General features: G+C 40.2%; 1 protein-coding gene across 38 annotated transcripts in view; it reads right to left on the bottom strand.

Annotated features, from left to right (window-relative positions):
* clasp1a (cytoplasmic linker associated protein 1a) overlaps positions 1-15,939 on the bottom strand; it is a 123,357-nt gene that overhangs the window by 60,204 nt on the left and 47,214 nt on the right. Inside the window, exon 1 of one of the 38 annotated variants that reach the window (XM_039819068.1) lies at positions 9,220-9,368. The exons of the other annotated variants lie outside the window; for them this stretch is intronic. Within the exon in view, the coding sequence (XP_039675002.1) occupies positions 9,220-9,235 (16 nt within the window). The 5' untranslated portion in view covers positions 9,236-9,368. Of the gene's footprint in view, positions 1-9,219; positions 9,369-15,939 lie in introns of those variants that run through there. 38 annotated transcript variants of the gene reach the window in all.

Below are 15,939 nucleotides of genomic sequence, written 5' to 3'. Positions count from 1 at the left end.
TTCCTCAAAATGTGCCAAAATGTCTGACATGTTTGGGGCTGCTTCAACATCAGCATTACCTGAAGCCGAGGAGGAGGAGAGGTGGCTGGCTATACAGAGAAGCAGAAACAGCATCATAACAGGGAAGAAGCTGAGGAGGAGGAGAGGTGGCTGGCTACACAGAGAAGCAGAAACAGCATCATAACAGGGAAGAAGCTGAGGAGGAGGAGAGTGACCATGACAGGGCCATGGGAGTGAGGAGGAGATGGAAGAGAGAGTAGATGACGATGTGGTAAGGATAGACAAATTAACTGTCAGGAACGGAGGGAGGCTGTGTGTGTTTTTTTTTTTTTTTTTTTTTTTTTTTTTTTTTTTTTTTTTTTAAGGTTTGGCTGGAATAGTAGTTATTTAGGTAATCGCTGTACTTTTAAGCTCAGATAAAATGGAAGCGTTAGTTAGCCTGTTGGGTAGCTGAGAGGAGTTGTGTGTGATCTATAAAGTCAGTATTGATACAAGCATAGTGTTCCTTGAATGGCTTATATTTTTTGAAATTACTTATTTTATTGTGTTTTTGGGAAAAAAAAATTTTAATTTTTTTTTTTTTTTTGGGTTTATTTAGGGAGACACTTTTGTTCAAGCGAAGCTTTTTAAAGCAATGTAAAATTTAAGCTAAGAATAGTAAATAAAGTAATAACAATAATGGCAATACAATATAAAAAAATAATAAAAATACCATAAATATAGAAATCATAACTCTAAGAATGAATGAATTATTTAAGTGTAAGATCAACAGATAAGTCTTGAGACCCCTCTTAAAAGATCCAAACGATCACATGAACGCTGAACACTAGGAAACTCATATCATAGAATGCACGCATATTTTAAGAGGACTGTCTGCAGGGAATGTGTCTGACCAATCACAGTGGGTGTGGGCTGCCTGGGCCAAAAATGCCAGGGCCAATTTTTTGTCCCAGTCCAGCCCTGATAACTGGTCAACATGGAGGGTGTGTGTCAAGTCAGTGGCTCATATGAAATGCTTCCTTGCCAAATTTCTGAGGCTGAGGCCATAACTATCTATAACTAACTAACCCAGACGCAAGGCTGTCTGATACAAACCGATCTACAAGAAGCATGGCAGAGAAAGAACAAAGAATATTACAGTAGCCAGTATTCTCTCAGGGGGGAAAAGGATCCTATGATCAGCATCAATATTCTATGATCCTGACTTGGAACAATGATTCACACTCTGAACTTATTAACTCATTTGTTGATTGAAAGATGACTGAGGTCTTTTTTTAAGCAATGCTTCCCATTTCGCATACCGTTACACACCTGAGGGAAGCATAGTGCGAGCAAAGTGTACTGCTGGCCTTAGGGCAGCTGGGTATATTTTCTTTATTTACATATTTATATTACACATTATCTCTTTTACAAGAGAGACCTGGCCAAAATATTTAACGGCAAATTAACCACCAACCAACAGCTTTTCCATATCTATCTTGCCTTTCTTGGCCCATTCATCATTTGATGGTTACTGTTCTCATTCCAGTGGAAGTAGGAGTGGTCAAAATGGAAAATCCTAATCCTATGATGTCAACAAATGTGTCAAGCAAGACAATGGAAGAAACAGTCAACCACTAGGGAAAGAGAAAAGAAAATCGGATAAATATAAAACTATATAATTTTAATAATTATCATTGTATGGGAAATATAATCTCAAATGATTCATTATTTTAGAAAGAGTTTCCAGAACAGTTATGAAACAGGGATATATCAGTGTTATTCAACCATTAAAACACACGGCACGCGCACGCGACACGCGCGCGCGCACGCGCAACACACACACACACACACACACACACACACACACACACACACACACACACACACACTATATGGTCAGGTCCTTTTCAGGAATCAAGGATGTGCTACTTTCGATGTGCACTAGGTGTCAGGATACACTGCGAACTGCCAACACATTTAAGTACTCAGTTGCTGAAGCTGCATTGGCATCAGCAGAACCACCAGTAATCTGTCCCTGAACCACAGATTTATATAATAGGAAGGATTTTCTCTCCCCTCGCTGTACTCTTTAGAAAAATAATAGAAGCCCAAAGACATGAGGGTGAAGAGAAAGTTCAGGAAAGCAAAGTTCTTTGAATGGGGGAGACGCTTATATACGCTATAATGTTGTGAACCCTTTTACTGCTTTCACCTCTTCCTTTTTTAACCTCCTCTGTCCCTGCAGCGTTCCTCCCTCCCTCTCTCTCTCTCTCTCTCTCTCTCTCTTCATTATTTACTCATTTTCTTTTGTTGTGTCTCAGTCCCCTTCCTGATGGGTTTGCCACCAGGCTCCGGGCCTCGCCCATCACACAGGCTGTGGTTTAGCCTGTGGCCTGTGGGCTTACATAAGACACAGATGACTGGTGATCAGTGTTATGTCATAAACAAAGATGTCGTGTTTTGCTGACACACCAGAGAGGCTGCAGGCAGGGCAGAAAGTTAACCTTCTGACTGCAAGTTATGGATTGATAAAATCCAAAACATTTAAGTAATTGGTCTTGATTTGTCTCTCATTTTATTTTCTCCCACACCAACTACACCACGAGTTTTGGTCCCTGAGAAGGCTTGCCTCTACCTGTTTAATCCAGACAGGATTTAGGTCTGTCAGATATCTACGGTTGAACCTGACAGCCAGGCAAGGGACGAGCTTGCTCTGACTGGTTACTGTGGCTGCTGATGATGATCAGGGGGTTTGTATTGTTAGTATGTAATTTGCTCTTCACCTAGATGCAGTAGGAAGAACATTTTGCTGATCAATGACTCATAACTTCTATATTCTGGTTCCTCTTTAACTTGTAGTCCTGACCACCCACACACTCACAAAAAGGAAAGATATGATAAGGCTTTGATTTGTTCATCTATCAGAAAATGCTGATTGAGCCTCTGAAGTTGAAGTTTGGCCGGTTCTGACGAGCACTGCTCCGAAGCCTCATTAAAATACAAACTAGAAACACTGAGTGTCTCAGCAGAGCACCCATCAGGTGATCACATTCGCAGATTAGCTGGTGTGTTTGCTGGGACAGGGAGGAAAGATCATAACATCAGAGCAAAAATAATCAACACTGTGTCAAAAGTGTCCACAGACAGCTTTATGTATCTGACCATCTAAAGCTTAACTAAACACAGGCAACCACAACAGAATAATGCATAGTACCAATTCTTAATATGGTGTGCTGTATTCAGCAGCAACACTTATAAAACTAATGCTTTTTTTTCATCATTGATAACTGCAAAAAAAAAAAATGAAATTAAACAATTTGTCTTTTTGTCAGTAAAATGTCCAAACATAGGGAAATGTTAGCCTATTTCCTACAGCGTCAGCAAATGTCTTCAAATAGCTTGTTTTCTCTGACCAACAGTCCAAAACCCAATGACTTTCAATTAACAATGATAAAACACTATGAAACATGTAATGTTTCTGATTTACTGTGTAAAGAGAAAGGCCATTCAGTGTGGGAGTGATATTTTGACAGCACACAGACAGAACAGAAAGACATTATTGTAGACTGGCTTGTTCTGAGGACAATGACCTGGCTGTCCCATTAAGACTTTACAATCAACTGAAGAAATGAGGAACAGAAGCAGAGAATTGACTTTCAGTGGCCATGTAAGGCCACCAGGCAGCTGTTTCCTGACAGAGTTGATTCCAGCCTGCCTACTGCTTTTTTTACCAGACTGATTTTAAAGCAAATTATTCAGAATCTTTCATGAAATAAAAAAGGCTTAGTCAGCCTTGAGCCAGCCTAATGCATCTGCTGTCACTGCAACATTCAGGACTTTCTCAGCTCGTCCTAAAAGCTTGAATATTAGTGTTCTTTATTTTGGGTGTGTTCTGAGTTTTGCTGAGCTATATCTGCATACATCACGTGAAATATGTCCCCTGCAAAACAAGGCAGCATCGTACTCAAACAATTTTCATGGTGTTAATTTTCCACCACACTACCACAAATGGGGACGATTGGCATCAGCGATGAGTCTCTCATTCATCTCTTCCTACACTGCGTGCCTTCAATGAGAGACAGCCAGGCAGCAGTCAGATGAGAAACATTCAAATATAGACACAGAAGACGGAAGAAATGTAGTAACACAAGAAAACAGACAGAGAGCCTGGCAGAGAGATAGAAGCTGGAGTTACAACCAAGATTACATTTGTAAATGAAAAGTTAACTTGAATGGTACATTGTTCCAAAAATATATCCATCCACAACATCCCATAAAGAGTATTTAGGCCCAGTAAGCACATTTAATTGTTTTTATACTTGGGTTGAAATGAAAAAAAAAAAGTCTTTGCATTGGCTACCTGTCACTACAAATAATGATAACTTACTGTAAGTTGCACAAAGTCAATCAGCTTGCTTTCCATTTTCTCCCTGATGGATATCGGTTCATTACAACCCAATTCACATGATACTATGATGATCATTTCAAAGATTTGCATAAACTTAACTTGACAGCTGGACAGAAACAGAGCTGAAAAGAAGAACTGAGTTTGTTTACATGTACAATGTGTACTTAAGCCTACTCACCCCAACTCTCCGTCCCTGAGGCTGGTTTTTGTAGTGACTACAGCTATTAAGTTGAGTTCGCATAGATAACCCTGGCCTGCTTCCTACAGCGGCCTCCTATTGGGCCCCTCAAAGAGTCCCTGTAATGCTGAGAGTCACTAGGACAGAGGGGCTGCTTGCCCATTTCACTTGGCAGAGAGCATAAGGAAGACAATCACATCATTCAGTACGCTGGTCACAGTTTATACTCTTGTCTTGTTTCTCTCCATCTCACGTTAGCCCACGACCCTACACACACTCACACACACAGTCTATCGCAACTGTGTACTGGCTATTAAAATCCAAGCAAGGTGCATCTCGTGATCTTCCAAAATAATTTCAGTGATACCTTACACTTAACATGGTGCTCTTTGGATGCTTTTATGTAGGCCTTAGTAGTCCCCTAATACTGTATCTGAAGTCTCTTTTATATAGACCTTAGTGGTCCCCTAATACTGTATCTGAAGTCTCTTTTATATAGACCTTAGTGGTCCCCTAATACTGTATCTGAAGTCTCTTTTATATAGACCTTAGTGGTTCCTAATACTGTATCTGAAGTCTCTTTTATATAGACCTTAGTGGTCCCCTAATCCTGTATCTGAAGTCTCTTTTATATAGACCTTAGTGGTCCCCTAATACTGTATCTGAAGTCTCTTTTATATAGGCCTTAGTGGTCCCCTAATACTGTATCTGAAGTCTCTTTTATATAGACCTTAGTGGTCCCCTAATACTGTATCTGAAGTCTCTTTTATATAGACCTTAGTGGTCCCCTAATACTGTATCTGAAGTCTCTTTTATATAGGCCTTAGTGGTCCCCTAATACTGTATCTGAAGTCTCTTTCCCGAAATTCAGCCCTGGTGCAGAATTACAGCCACTAGAGCCAGTCCCACAATGAGCTTTCCTTAGTATGTGCCATTTCTGTGTCTGTAGCTATTGAGGAGGAGGGGGGCCTTGACCAACTGCCACTTTGCTCGTTTGAAAGCCATGATGTCTCTCTCTCTCTCTCTCATGGGTGGGCCAAATTCTCTGGGTGGGCAAAGCAGAGAAAGAGGAGGTAACCTTGCTCCTTATGACCTCATAAGGAGAAGATTCCAGATCGGCCCATCTGAGCTTTCATTTTCTCAAAGGCAGAGCAGGATACCCAGGGCTTGGTTTACACCTATCACCATTTTTAGCTACTGGGGGACCATAGGCAGGCTGGGGGAACGCATATTAATATTAAAAAACCTCATAAAGTGAAATTTTCATGCCATGGGACCTTTAAAGCTGCAGCCTATTTGATGATATATGTACATTTATTAAATATATATTTTTAAATATATTCTAATAATTATAACAAATAAGGAGGGAACAAATAAATACCTATTTGAGCCTTATATTTCCCAAGTATTCACTCTTAAAAAATAAAATGGATGCATCACAGAAAATACAGTTCCTAAAAAATAGAATACTATACTATATACTATATATACTATAGAAAAGGTCTTTCTTTAGAGCCTCCTCCACACTGTGCAGCAGCCAATAGCATCAGATACAGACACAAAGCGCACACACACACACACACACACACACACACACAATCCATACATGCATAAGAAAATGCGTTAAGATCCTTGCCAAGTATGTGTGTGTGTGTGTATGTGTGTGTGTGTGTGATGATGACCAAAGGGCTCCTTAGAATAAGCATTCAACCCCCACTGGTGTTAACTATTTCCTACACACACACACACACACACTTGCAGTGCTCAAGCACCCACGCAGACACAGTGGCACTTGTGTCATACTAAATCCATGAGCAGGCCTAGCTGTAGCAGTCTAATAATCCTGGGAACTAATTTTTACCTTCAGAGCTCTCAGAAGAAGCATGTTATTTCTGATTTTAGAGATGGATCCCAATGTGATATCACGTACATGAAAAAGTATCTCATCATTTATATCAACCTGCATTCAGTAAAGTGGTTGGAGGGGTGTGCCACTTCAGAAAGAAATCCAATCAGTGCCAGAAAAAAAAAAAAATCACAGTTAAGTAATTTCAGCGCAGTGGGACTGAAGGTGACCAATGCAGACCTGCTCATCACAGTAGACCACTGGGGAAAAAACTTACTTGCAATGTCTGTAATGTAACAGTAAAGCACTAGTTTTGAAGACGCTCATGCGCACGCACGCACGCACGCACGCACGCGCGCGCGCGCACACACACACACACACACACACACACACACACACACACACACACACACACACACACACAAAGCCTCAGGGATTAAGCCAATTACAAAGGGGTTCTGTCATTGTGTTAATAAGACTGGGAATGCATTGGCTGATGTTCCGTAATAACGACCAAACTCTCACATTCAGAGTTTCCTGTTTTAATACTGCTAGCCAACAGTCCTCTCGGTGGTTATAAATACTGCCTCTATTTGAAGCTTCAGTTTGCATTATGCATTGATCTGCTATAAATGGTCCCATATAGAACCAGACAGACCCATAGAAACTCTGACAACACTGTCAAGCCCACTTAAGTGAGAAGTGAGTTACAGTAATAATCATATATCTGTGATTTAACAGAAAGAGCTAAATCAGGCATGCTTTTCAGAGTGGGCTATATCTCTTTTGTTGGTGGTAAGCCTGCCAGTAGCTACAGATCCAAAGATTTAATCTAAAATGCAGCTTCATGACAGATGCTATTTTCTGGAACTACAGTTGCAACAACAACAATTTTGATATCCAATTAATCATCATTTCACAACGTCACCGTCCGCTCTGGGAACTTGTGATACGCCTTTTCTCCATTTGCTGACATTTAACGAGACAATAGTAAGTAGATAACTGATAATGAAAATAATTGTTTGTTGCAGCCCTAGTGGAACCACAAACCAGCACTGTGCCCTACATGCTGACCAATAGTTATCCCTGATACAGCTCCTTACTACTCAGACATACTCAGACTACATTTATTTAACAAGATTGTTGTGTACAGAAACATTTATGATATTATTTACAGATAATTGGAAGTACAAAATCTCAAAATGCATGGTGTCCCAGATTCTTATTTATTCATTTAACTGTTTAATTCCCTTCTATACTGACACCAGCATGAATGAGTACTCTAATAAATACTCTTATCAGTGCTTTGGATCAGCCAATCAAGCTAATGAAGTACTTAAGACCTACAGATTGAGATCTGTGCACTTTTGGATTTTTTTATCTGTGCTGCATTATTGTAAGAGGGTTATAATTAGATCAATTCATTGCGAGAGTAATGTTAAAATGCTGCTGATTACAACACATTCTGCGGTAAAGATTGATCAAGTTCAGACTAAGAGATTCTAATAACACATGCAAAACGCATTCCTGGTATTCAATTTAAATGAAACCTACAAACATCGCCGCCCCCTGCTGTGGCAGCGACACTGGGAGCAATGCAATAACAATAGTCTTAATCTTAATCTTATTAAACCTGCACCACAAGTTCTAAAACATGTAGATAAATATATAATGCCCATTTACTCACAAACATTTTGAGGAAGATAAGTAGTCTGTTACTATTATTGTATGCCACCTAACTATAGTTGGCGGTAAATAATGCCAGTTAATGGCAGTGAAATGAACACTTTTCTTACACTTTATAGGGTTTTCAAGGCAATAGAGGGCAAAGGTGTTCCAACAAGTAATCAGAAATGAACCAGATTATGAATAGATTGCGTAACACAAAATTATGCAAATTATAGACAGCCTTTGGAACAGTTGACATTAGGGCTGCACAATATATAGTTTTTCTATCGTCATCTCAATATCAACTGGCGCAATATACACATTGCGAAAGTCTGTGACACATCTCAGAAGACAATCCAAGATTTATTGTGATAGTAAAATAAAAGCAGCAGTAAACTGCATTTAAATTGATACTGTCATTCTTTTTATTACTGATGCCTTTTATATTCAATTCAATGTTCAATATTTTCAATAAAAGAATGTCGGGAATGATTTCCTTTAGTTTGTTTTAAATTCAACAAGCAAATTTGTTGTATTCTAGAACAATATTGAAAGCAGCAGAAAGGCAGAACTGAGTACACTTTAATATCTGTTCATTTATCGCAAGTATTATCGTGTCGTATATATATATATATATATCGATATTCAACTACGTTTCCCCATATAGCATATTTTACTCCTATCGGGCAGCCCTAGTTTACATATTTACAGTAACTCTCTCAGCTCTCATTATTTTGCCAGCATTGGACCAAGATTAAAGAAGTTTCAGGCAAGCCGTTGCTGAAGGCTCTGAGAGGAGGAGACATACGCAGCAGAGACACAGTCTCCTCTGACGGAGATATGAATGAGAGAGTACAGAAGATGTTACCTTCTTCACACACACCTAGCTTCATTACATAACAAGACAGAGTCAATATACAGCTGAAAAAAACAAACAGTAAGAAAATAAAGATTACATAGTACAGAGTTCAAACTGTTATTTTCTACTTATCGAACAGTCCTCCGTCACTCCTCCACATGCACAGACACACGCACAGCCACTGGGTGGACGGATAATCTCTACGCCATTTAAATCTGTATGAAACGTGTGTGATCTAACCTTAGCAAAGACAAAACTCATTCTATTTCCAGTCTTACCTTCTCCAGCTGTCATGGTGCAAAGTCGCCCTCAGCACTGAAGCCACAGAGGAATGCTGCTACACCAGTGATAGCTAAGCTCTCTCTCTCTCTCGCTCTATACTCTGCCCTATATCTCTCGCCCACTGTGGTGCAACAGAAATGGCTGCTTTGTTTTGCTCGCTTTCCCTCCCTCTCTTCTATCTACCCCTCTACAATCTCTCTGTACACCTATCACCAGTATGAAGATAAGACAAGACAGAATTAGGGAATTTTGTGTCTTGTAGAAACATTCACAATTATTATATTAACGCAGGTATTTTTTCTGATAGTCTGTGGATATAGATGTCCACATACATTTATCCATATAGTTAACTTTTAACTCTAACTCAACCTTTACATCATTTGTGAGAACTCCTCTCTTTATGAGAGTTTGTTTTTTAAACTCATTCTCTGTCCAAATTAACACCAGGCAGACATTCTTCACAGCTCTGAGGCAAATGGATTCAAATTAAACTGAGTCGTCATCTACCGTCACTAAGTCAATTCCAGTGCAGGCGTGAAACAGAGAAGTCGAGCCTGTGAGGAGCCAAGCAGCTGATGAATATGATGCTCTACCGTCTAATAACTGCAAAAGTGAGTCATGTTTGCATATTCCTCTTAACTTTCCAAATGAACTGTCAGCAACTCTGCTTAAAGTTGACTGGGACAGACACATTAGGAATCACATTCAGCATTATTTATCTGAAAATAAAAGATATATCTATATATAAGAGAGCCCATTCATATCTCCTACACAGGGAAACAAGATTCTCATCAAAATCTTAAATTAACGCTGATTATCAAGCAATAGCCTCACCCAGGAGCAGATTGTTGGACTTGTGTTATACAGTAAACTAGAAAGAAAGAAGAAGTTGTTTGTTCATTACATAACTTATTGGATGCATGTTCTAATCTGCTTTGCTCTGATTAAGTGATGAAATAATGAATTACGTTACTGGAAAGTTAGAGACAAAATATATGATAGAGAAATAATGATCAAAATCAATCCAGCAGAGGCTGAGATATCCTGACTTTTAGTCTCTAGTATGGGTCAAGCTCCAAAAATGTTAGATCCTACAATTCCCAAGATGCAATTCAATAGCATATCTCTTTAGACACTCCATACATACCAGGTAAATGCCAATCTTTAAATTCTATGATTTGTAATGCTTTTATATAATAATAGTAATAATAACACAGATGACATCACTATGACATCATCAGGGTTTAAAGAAAGCTTGTGCAAAGCCACAGAAGATGTGTCCATGACCAGTAAACTGAGTGAGGGAGTGTCCCTTTAATGCTTGAATGAATTGAAGGAGTACAGTATATTAAGCACTGTCACACCCAAATATGTTACCGACATAAAGCTACTGAAAACTGCAGTGTGAATGTGCAGAAAAGTCCCATTCACAAAAAAACGGAAGTCAGTTTCAGTCAGTTCACTTTAAAATGTTTGCTATTAAAAAAATCTGTGATTACAGCTTGTTAAATGTGAATATGTTCTAGTTTCTTCTCTTATCTGTGATAGTAAACTGAATACATGAATTGTGGACAAAACAAGACATTGGAGGACGTCATCTTGGGCTTTGGGAAACACTGATTCTGACATTTTATAGACAAAACAACTAATCCATTCATCGAGAAAATAATGAATGGTGTGATTTATTATTATTAAGTTGTTGTGGCAGTTGAACTCCACATGTGAAATGTTGTGGATGGTAGCAGGAAGGTGATGCTGCAGACTGTTTTGAAATGCTGAGCCCTGTCTGACTCTATTCTCCTTGGCTCAGCTGTTGTCGCTGTAAATGTAATGTGGATGCAGTCAGCTGTAATGGGACGGAGTCAGCAGTTAGGATGTCAGGGTCATTCCACCTGCACAGAGGTCGCAACTCTACAAACACACATACCACACATAAGCGGACAAATACATCTGACTCTTTAATGTAATGAGTCTCTTTTTGCGGTTTTGTCCTGTCGATTATGATATATGTATACAGTTTAGAGGAATGCTTCTGGAAGTCTGTTTTGGTCTTTGGCTCCGCAGAGGGACATCTGAGAGCTCTGGTGGATGCCCACCTCCTGTGGAGAAATCTCATCCCCTCTAGCCCCAGGCTGTCCGTATGGTCTGCAACCCCGCTTCTTCCTCCACACACAAAGCAATACACACACACTCGCAACAGGGAAAACAAGCAGGAACAGCCCAATGCATTTTAACGGAAAGACGAGTGGTGATACAGGAGAGAAGGACACCAGCCGTGTTTCCATCAACGTATTTTTATGTCCAGAACCTCAAATTCCCCAAAAGGTTTTTACGCTTGCTTGAGGTGGTTTTTGCCTTTTTCAAAAAAAGAGTTAATGCGCAAAATGGGAGATGGAAACTGCTTTGCCGAATAAGTTGTGACGTAGCGAACATGTAAGTCACATGACTAGTCCCGGTATGGGGGAAGGATCAGGATACGGGTCCCATCCAGTGCGCCGTATACTTGTGGCACAAGGTGTGTGGTGGAGTTGCGGTGCGCTATAGCCTGTGCCTCAGCCATGTCGGGTAAATTGACAAATTGTTTCAACAGCTTGAATCGTACCGCGTATACACAGCTGTGAACGGTTGTCTCACTGACACCAAATGTCTCTGTGACAACCGTGTATTCTGCACAGGTGGCCAACTTGTACAATGCTACCTCTCTCCACTTAGCCAAAGATCTTAGCTTCTAAACTCTTTGATTTAGCAAGCCGGTTTGCAATCTACAACCACGCGTAACGTCAACTTGTGATGAAACTATGTTTTGCGTAGTGTAGTTTATTCACTCTAAACCAGTTGATGGAAATGCTTCTAATTCGCATTTGCTTTTTTGCGACATTTTAAAAGTTTGCGTAAAATTCTGAATGAAGAAGCCTGCTACTTAACTCATCATAAAAAAGCTCTGCCATCAGATAGTTCTTACATTTTCTCCTGCAGCACATAAATGTAAGCAATAAGAGGATAGAGCAGTGAATTTATGAAAACATTCCACATTTCGGCAACCTAAAGACTGGCTTGATGAACAGTATTGCTTGATTTTAAACTGTGAGTATACTTTGTTGATGGATGCATATCAAAAAGGTCAAAGAGCCACCTGGGGCCCGTTTCAGGAAGGAGGTTTAACAAACTCTGATTCTAACCCTGAGATGGATGAGTTGGTTCAATCAACTCAGAGTAGGTTCACGCATGTGCACCACCACAATAAAAAGGCAGCATGAATGGAGCCATGATACAACGATTCACCATGGTAACAAGCACAAAACAAACGGGTCGGCGGAAATACTCATGTGCACATACAGCGAGTTTGAACTTGTATTTCGTTAAAAAAGCATTTAGGTGCAATACTGTACTAGGCCTACTGATCCCATTCTGAGGCTGCAGCACCATCATTAACATAATTATAATTCTTAATCTTTTATTTCAAAGGGTACACATGGATGTATTGGGTTTACATCATTCACCTGCAATCCTGTGGAACTCCTTTTTAATGGCTCTTACTGGTTTGTGTCCAGGGAACACTACAAAAACGTTTACAACACTTTTCAGAGCGAGTCACACTCTTCTGACGGTGCTTTGCTACAGTGGCTTTACTAATATGCTCTGCATCACCAATGTTGTAAAGAAAACTGCCGTTTGCAAAAAAACATAATGTGACACAAATAATCTGCTGGGATGTAGAGCATGTCCACGATGGTGGATGTTAGTGATATGAGGTATATAAGGTTATGTAGGCTACATAACTGATAAACTGGGAAGAAATACAATACCGCTCTAATAGGAAGTTATCTGGAAATTAAAATGAGTCGGGGCCTCAATATCATCTCCCGACATATGTTTAACACACTCATCAACGGGATCATTGACAAAAGGAAATGCCATGTTTTGAGGAAAAAAAAGAAGTTTTATAGTAAGCCTAACATGGTTAATAAACCAACCCTGTTTATTTATTCATGCCGATAACAAACTGCGCCAAAATAAGCCTGATACAGACTGAATGAATGAATGAATGAGGAAATGAAAGAGCACTGTGTCAGAGGGAGACTGAGAGAAACTCGAGGTTTACTGAAGAAAACCTGCTCCTGACCAGGTTAGGTTCACAGGCTCAGTTACCCTAGTAACTGACTCTGAGTTGCAGGGTTTATTTTCCAACGAATTTGCTTGTTGGTAATAAACATTTAAACTGTTACCCAACAACATCAAATACAATGGATATCACAAAACGGAATATAATAGGAAAAAGTAGTACTATTTTACAGCGGTTTGCAATGATTCTCCTTTCCCCCACAATGCATTGCATCACGTCACGTTGGGGAGACGACAGACCAAAGCCCGTCTCGGTTCTATGGTCTCGTCTCTGCCACTGTTCTTGCCAAATATGGCTTTTGGTCTCGACCGAGTCCAGGTGTCTTTTTTATGTTTATAATAATATTGGAGGAAAAGTGAAACACAGCTTGGACAGGGATGCTTTTCACAAGTTTAGACAGCTAGCTAACGCTACGCCGACGTTTTGCTAACATTAGCGCAACAGCGTTAGCTTAGCCTGCTAGGTAAATATTACGATTGCCTTCGGAGTTTACTATATCTGTGTCCACGTTGTCAACATAAGACATGTGGCGTTAGTGCTCTTTTTGTACCATAATTGTATTGAATGAAATGTTAAGCTTCGCTCCTACGAGATGAGTGGGTTTTTGTTACGTTACACACAAAGCTAACTGGCTATAGTTAGCCTGTACGTATGCTAGCGTAATTAGCTAACATTGCGTAGCCAGCCAGCAACTTCGGCAGTAGAGTTTCCGCGAGCTGACCACGACAGTATTGTCGCCCACAATCAACCTCTCCTGCTAAAAGCTGTCAACCTGCTTGAAATGGAGACACATATCGTGCCTTTTCCCGGAAATACTGACCATTATGTTCAGTTATCTGGACGTTAAAAACAAAGGAAGAGTAGCCCAAGTGTGTGCGGCCTGGAGAGACGCGTCCTACCACAAGTCGGTGTAGAGGAGGTGTAAGCCAAGCTACATCTGCGGCGAGCAAACCCGTCTCTATTCCCTAGTCTGCAGACCAGGGGAATGAAAAAAGTTCAGATTCTCAGTTTAAGACGAAGTCTGATCTAGCTACGTGATTCAAGGGATGCCGCACATCGAAAGCCTGGACTTGTGTGGATGTTTCAACCTCACAGACAACGGACTCGGACATGCCTTAAAAAAGCTTTTGAAGGATACAACGGTGTACAAATGCTTGTGCTGTTGAGTATACTGTGAAATGGTTCTTATGAATTTATCAGCTAACCATAATCTGTCAAAAATTGATTTTGCTCCAGCTCCTTGAGTGGAATCTGTGTGTGTGTGACCCAACCTGCTCCTTCCTTAAACAACTTCTGTATGGATTTATTTAAAAATTCTGCACTTTGTTCTCAAATAAAAATAACATGTTAAATTACAGTTTGTTCATTGTTGTTAAATACATGTCTTTCCTATTAACCCACATCCAAATAACAATATAATATAATATTTTTTTCAGGGAAGGCATAAACCAACCATAGGGGTACAGTCTGTAATACTGGTCACTATAGCACAAGCTCTCCACCGCAGTTTCCATGTTACAGCACGGCCAACACAAGCACCGGCCAAACACAGCGACACAGACACGCGGCGGCTACGTTTGCAACAACATTTTCACCAGAGGAAGAGGTGAACGCTTAGAAATAAACACTAAGCAAATATGTTGTTACTGGAGCTAGTAGGCTACCATCAAAACGTGAAATATCTAATCTAATGTGTTTACAACGTCGGGGGATGTCACAGGTGGGACTGGCAAGTTAGCCCATAGCTAGCATGATGCCTTCTATTTCTAGATCTAGAAGTTTACCAGTACTTGTCTGAACTAACGACATGATCACTGTCACTAGATATACAGAAAACATTGACTTTCACTCGGTGCTATTCACTGACAGTAAAAATACCTCTTCCTCATCCCAGTCAGTCGCCATAGTTTTAGTACTAAGCTGAGAGACCATAACTGAGTTGTGTTAAACCAAAAACGACAAAAACTGGCCCATAACACTATTTGGAGACATTTTTAACAATGATATACATATCTTGAGTGCTTTATATACCCATTAATTAACAGTGGTGGTTAACCTGCAACATGAGCTTTAAGTTACCTCTCTTTCTGAAACAGAAAACCCAGAGTTTCCCTCATCTCAGGGTTAACAAACTCAGAGTTTTCACTAAACCTGGGGTCCGTTCCAGGTAAAAGGTTTAACAAACTCTGGGCTAGATTTATCAAGCCGTTTAATTGGTCGCAAAGACGGACGTAACCGATGCGGGCTATTTACAAACAGGGCGCACTTGGGTAAAATCGCAGATTTTCTGCCACATGAGCGAGAAGAGACAAGTTGCGCTTTCAATATGCGTTCGTGGGAGGGTCGTGGGGAAAGTGGGAGTTCCACCCAAAAAGGTGGGAGGATAAGCGCAAAGTGCCCCTAATTATATATTCCGTGGTATTTACAAAGACTGTCAGTAAGAGCGCGCCTCTATTCTGCGGGGGAAATTCTCCGCCTCTTTAAAGCAGGTGTAAACCAGCCGCAGTCCAGTTTCCTCGTAGACCTTTATGCCGCTGGTGAAATGGCAACAGTCATTTGAGCAAGACGAAGACATAGGCGAGGCTGAAAATAT

Source organism: Perca fluviatilis, chromosome 12 (assembly GCF_010015445.1).
Source record: "Perca fluviatilis chromosome 12, GENO_Pfluv_1.0, whole genome shotgun sequence".
NCBI lineage: Eukaryota > Metazoa > Chordata > Actinopteri > Perciformes > Percidae > Perca > Perca fluviatilis.
This window is presented reverse-complemented; position numbering and strand designations above follow the sequence as displayed.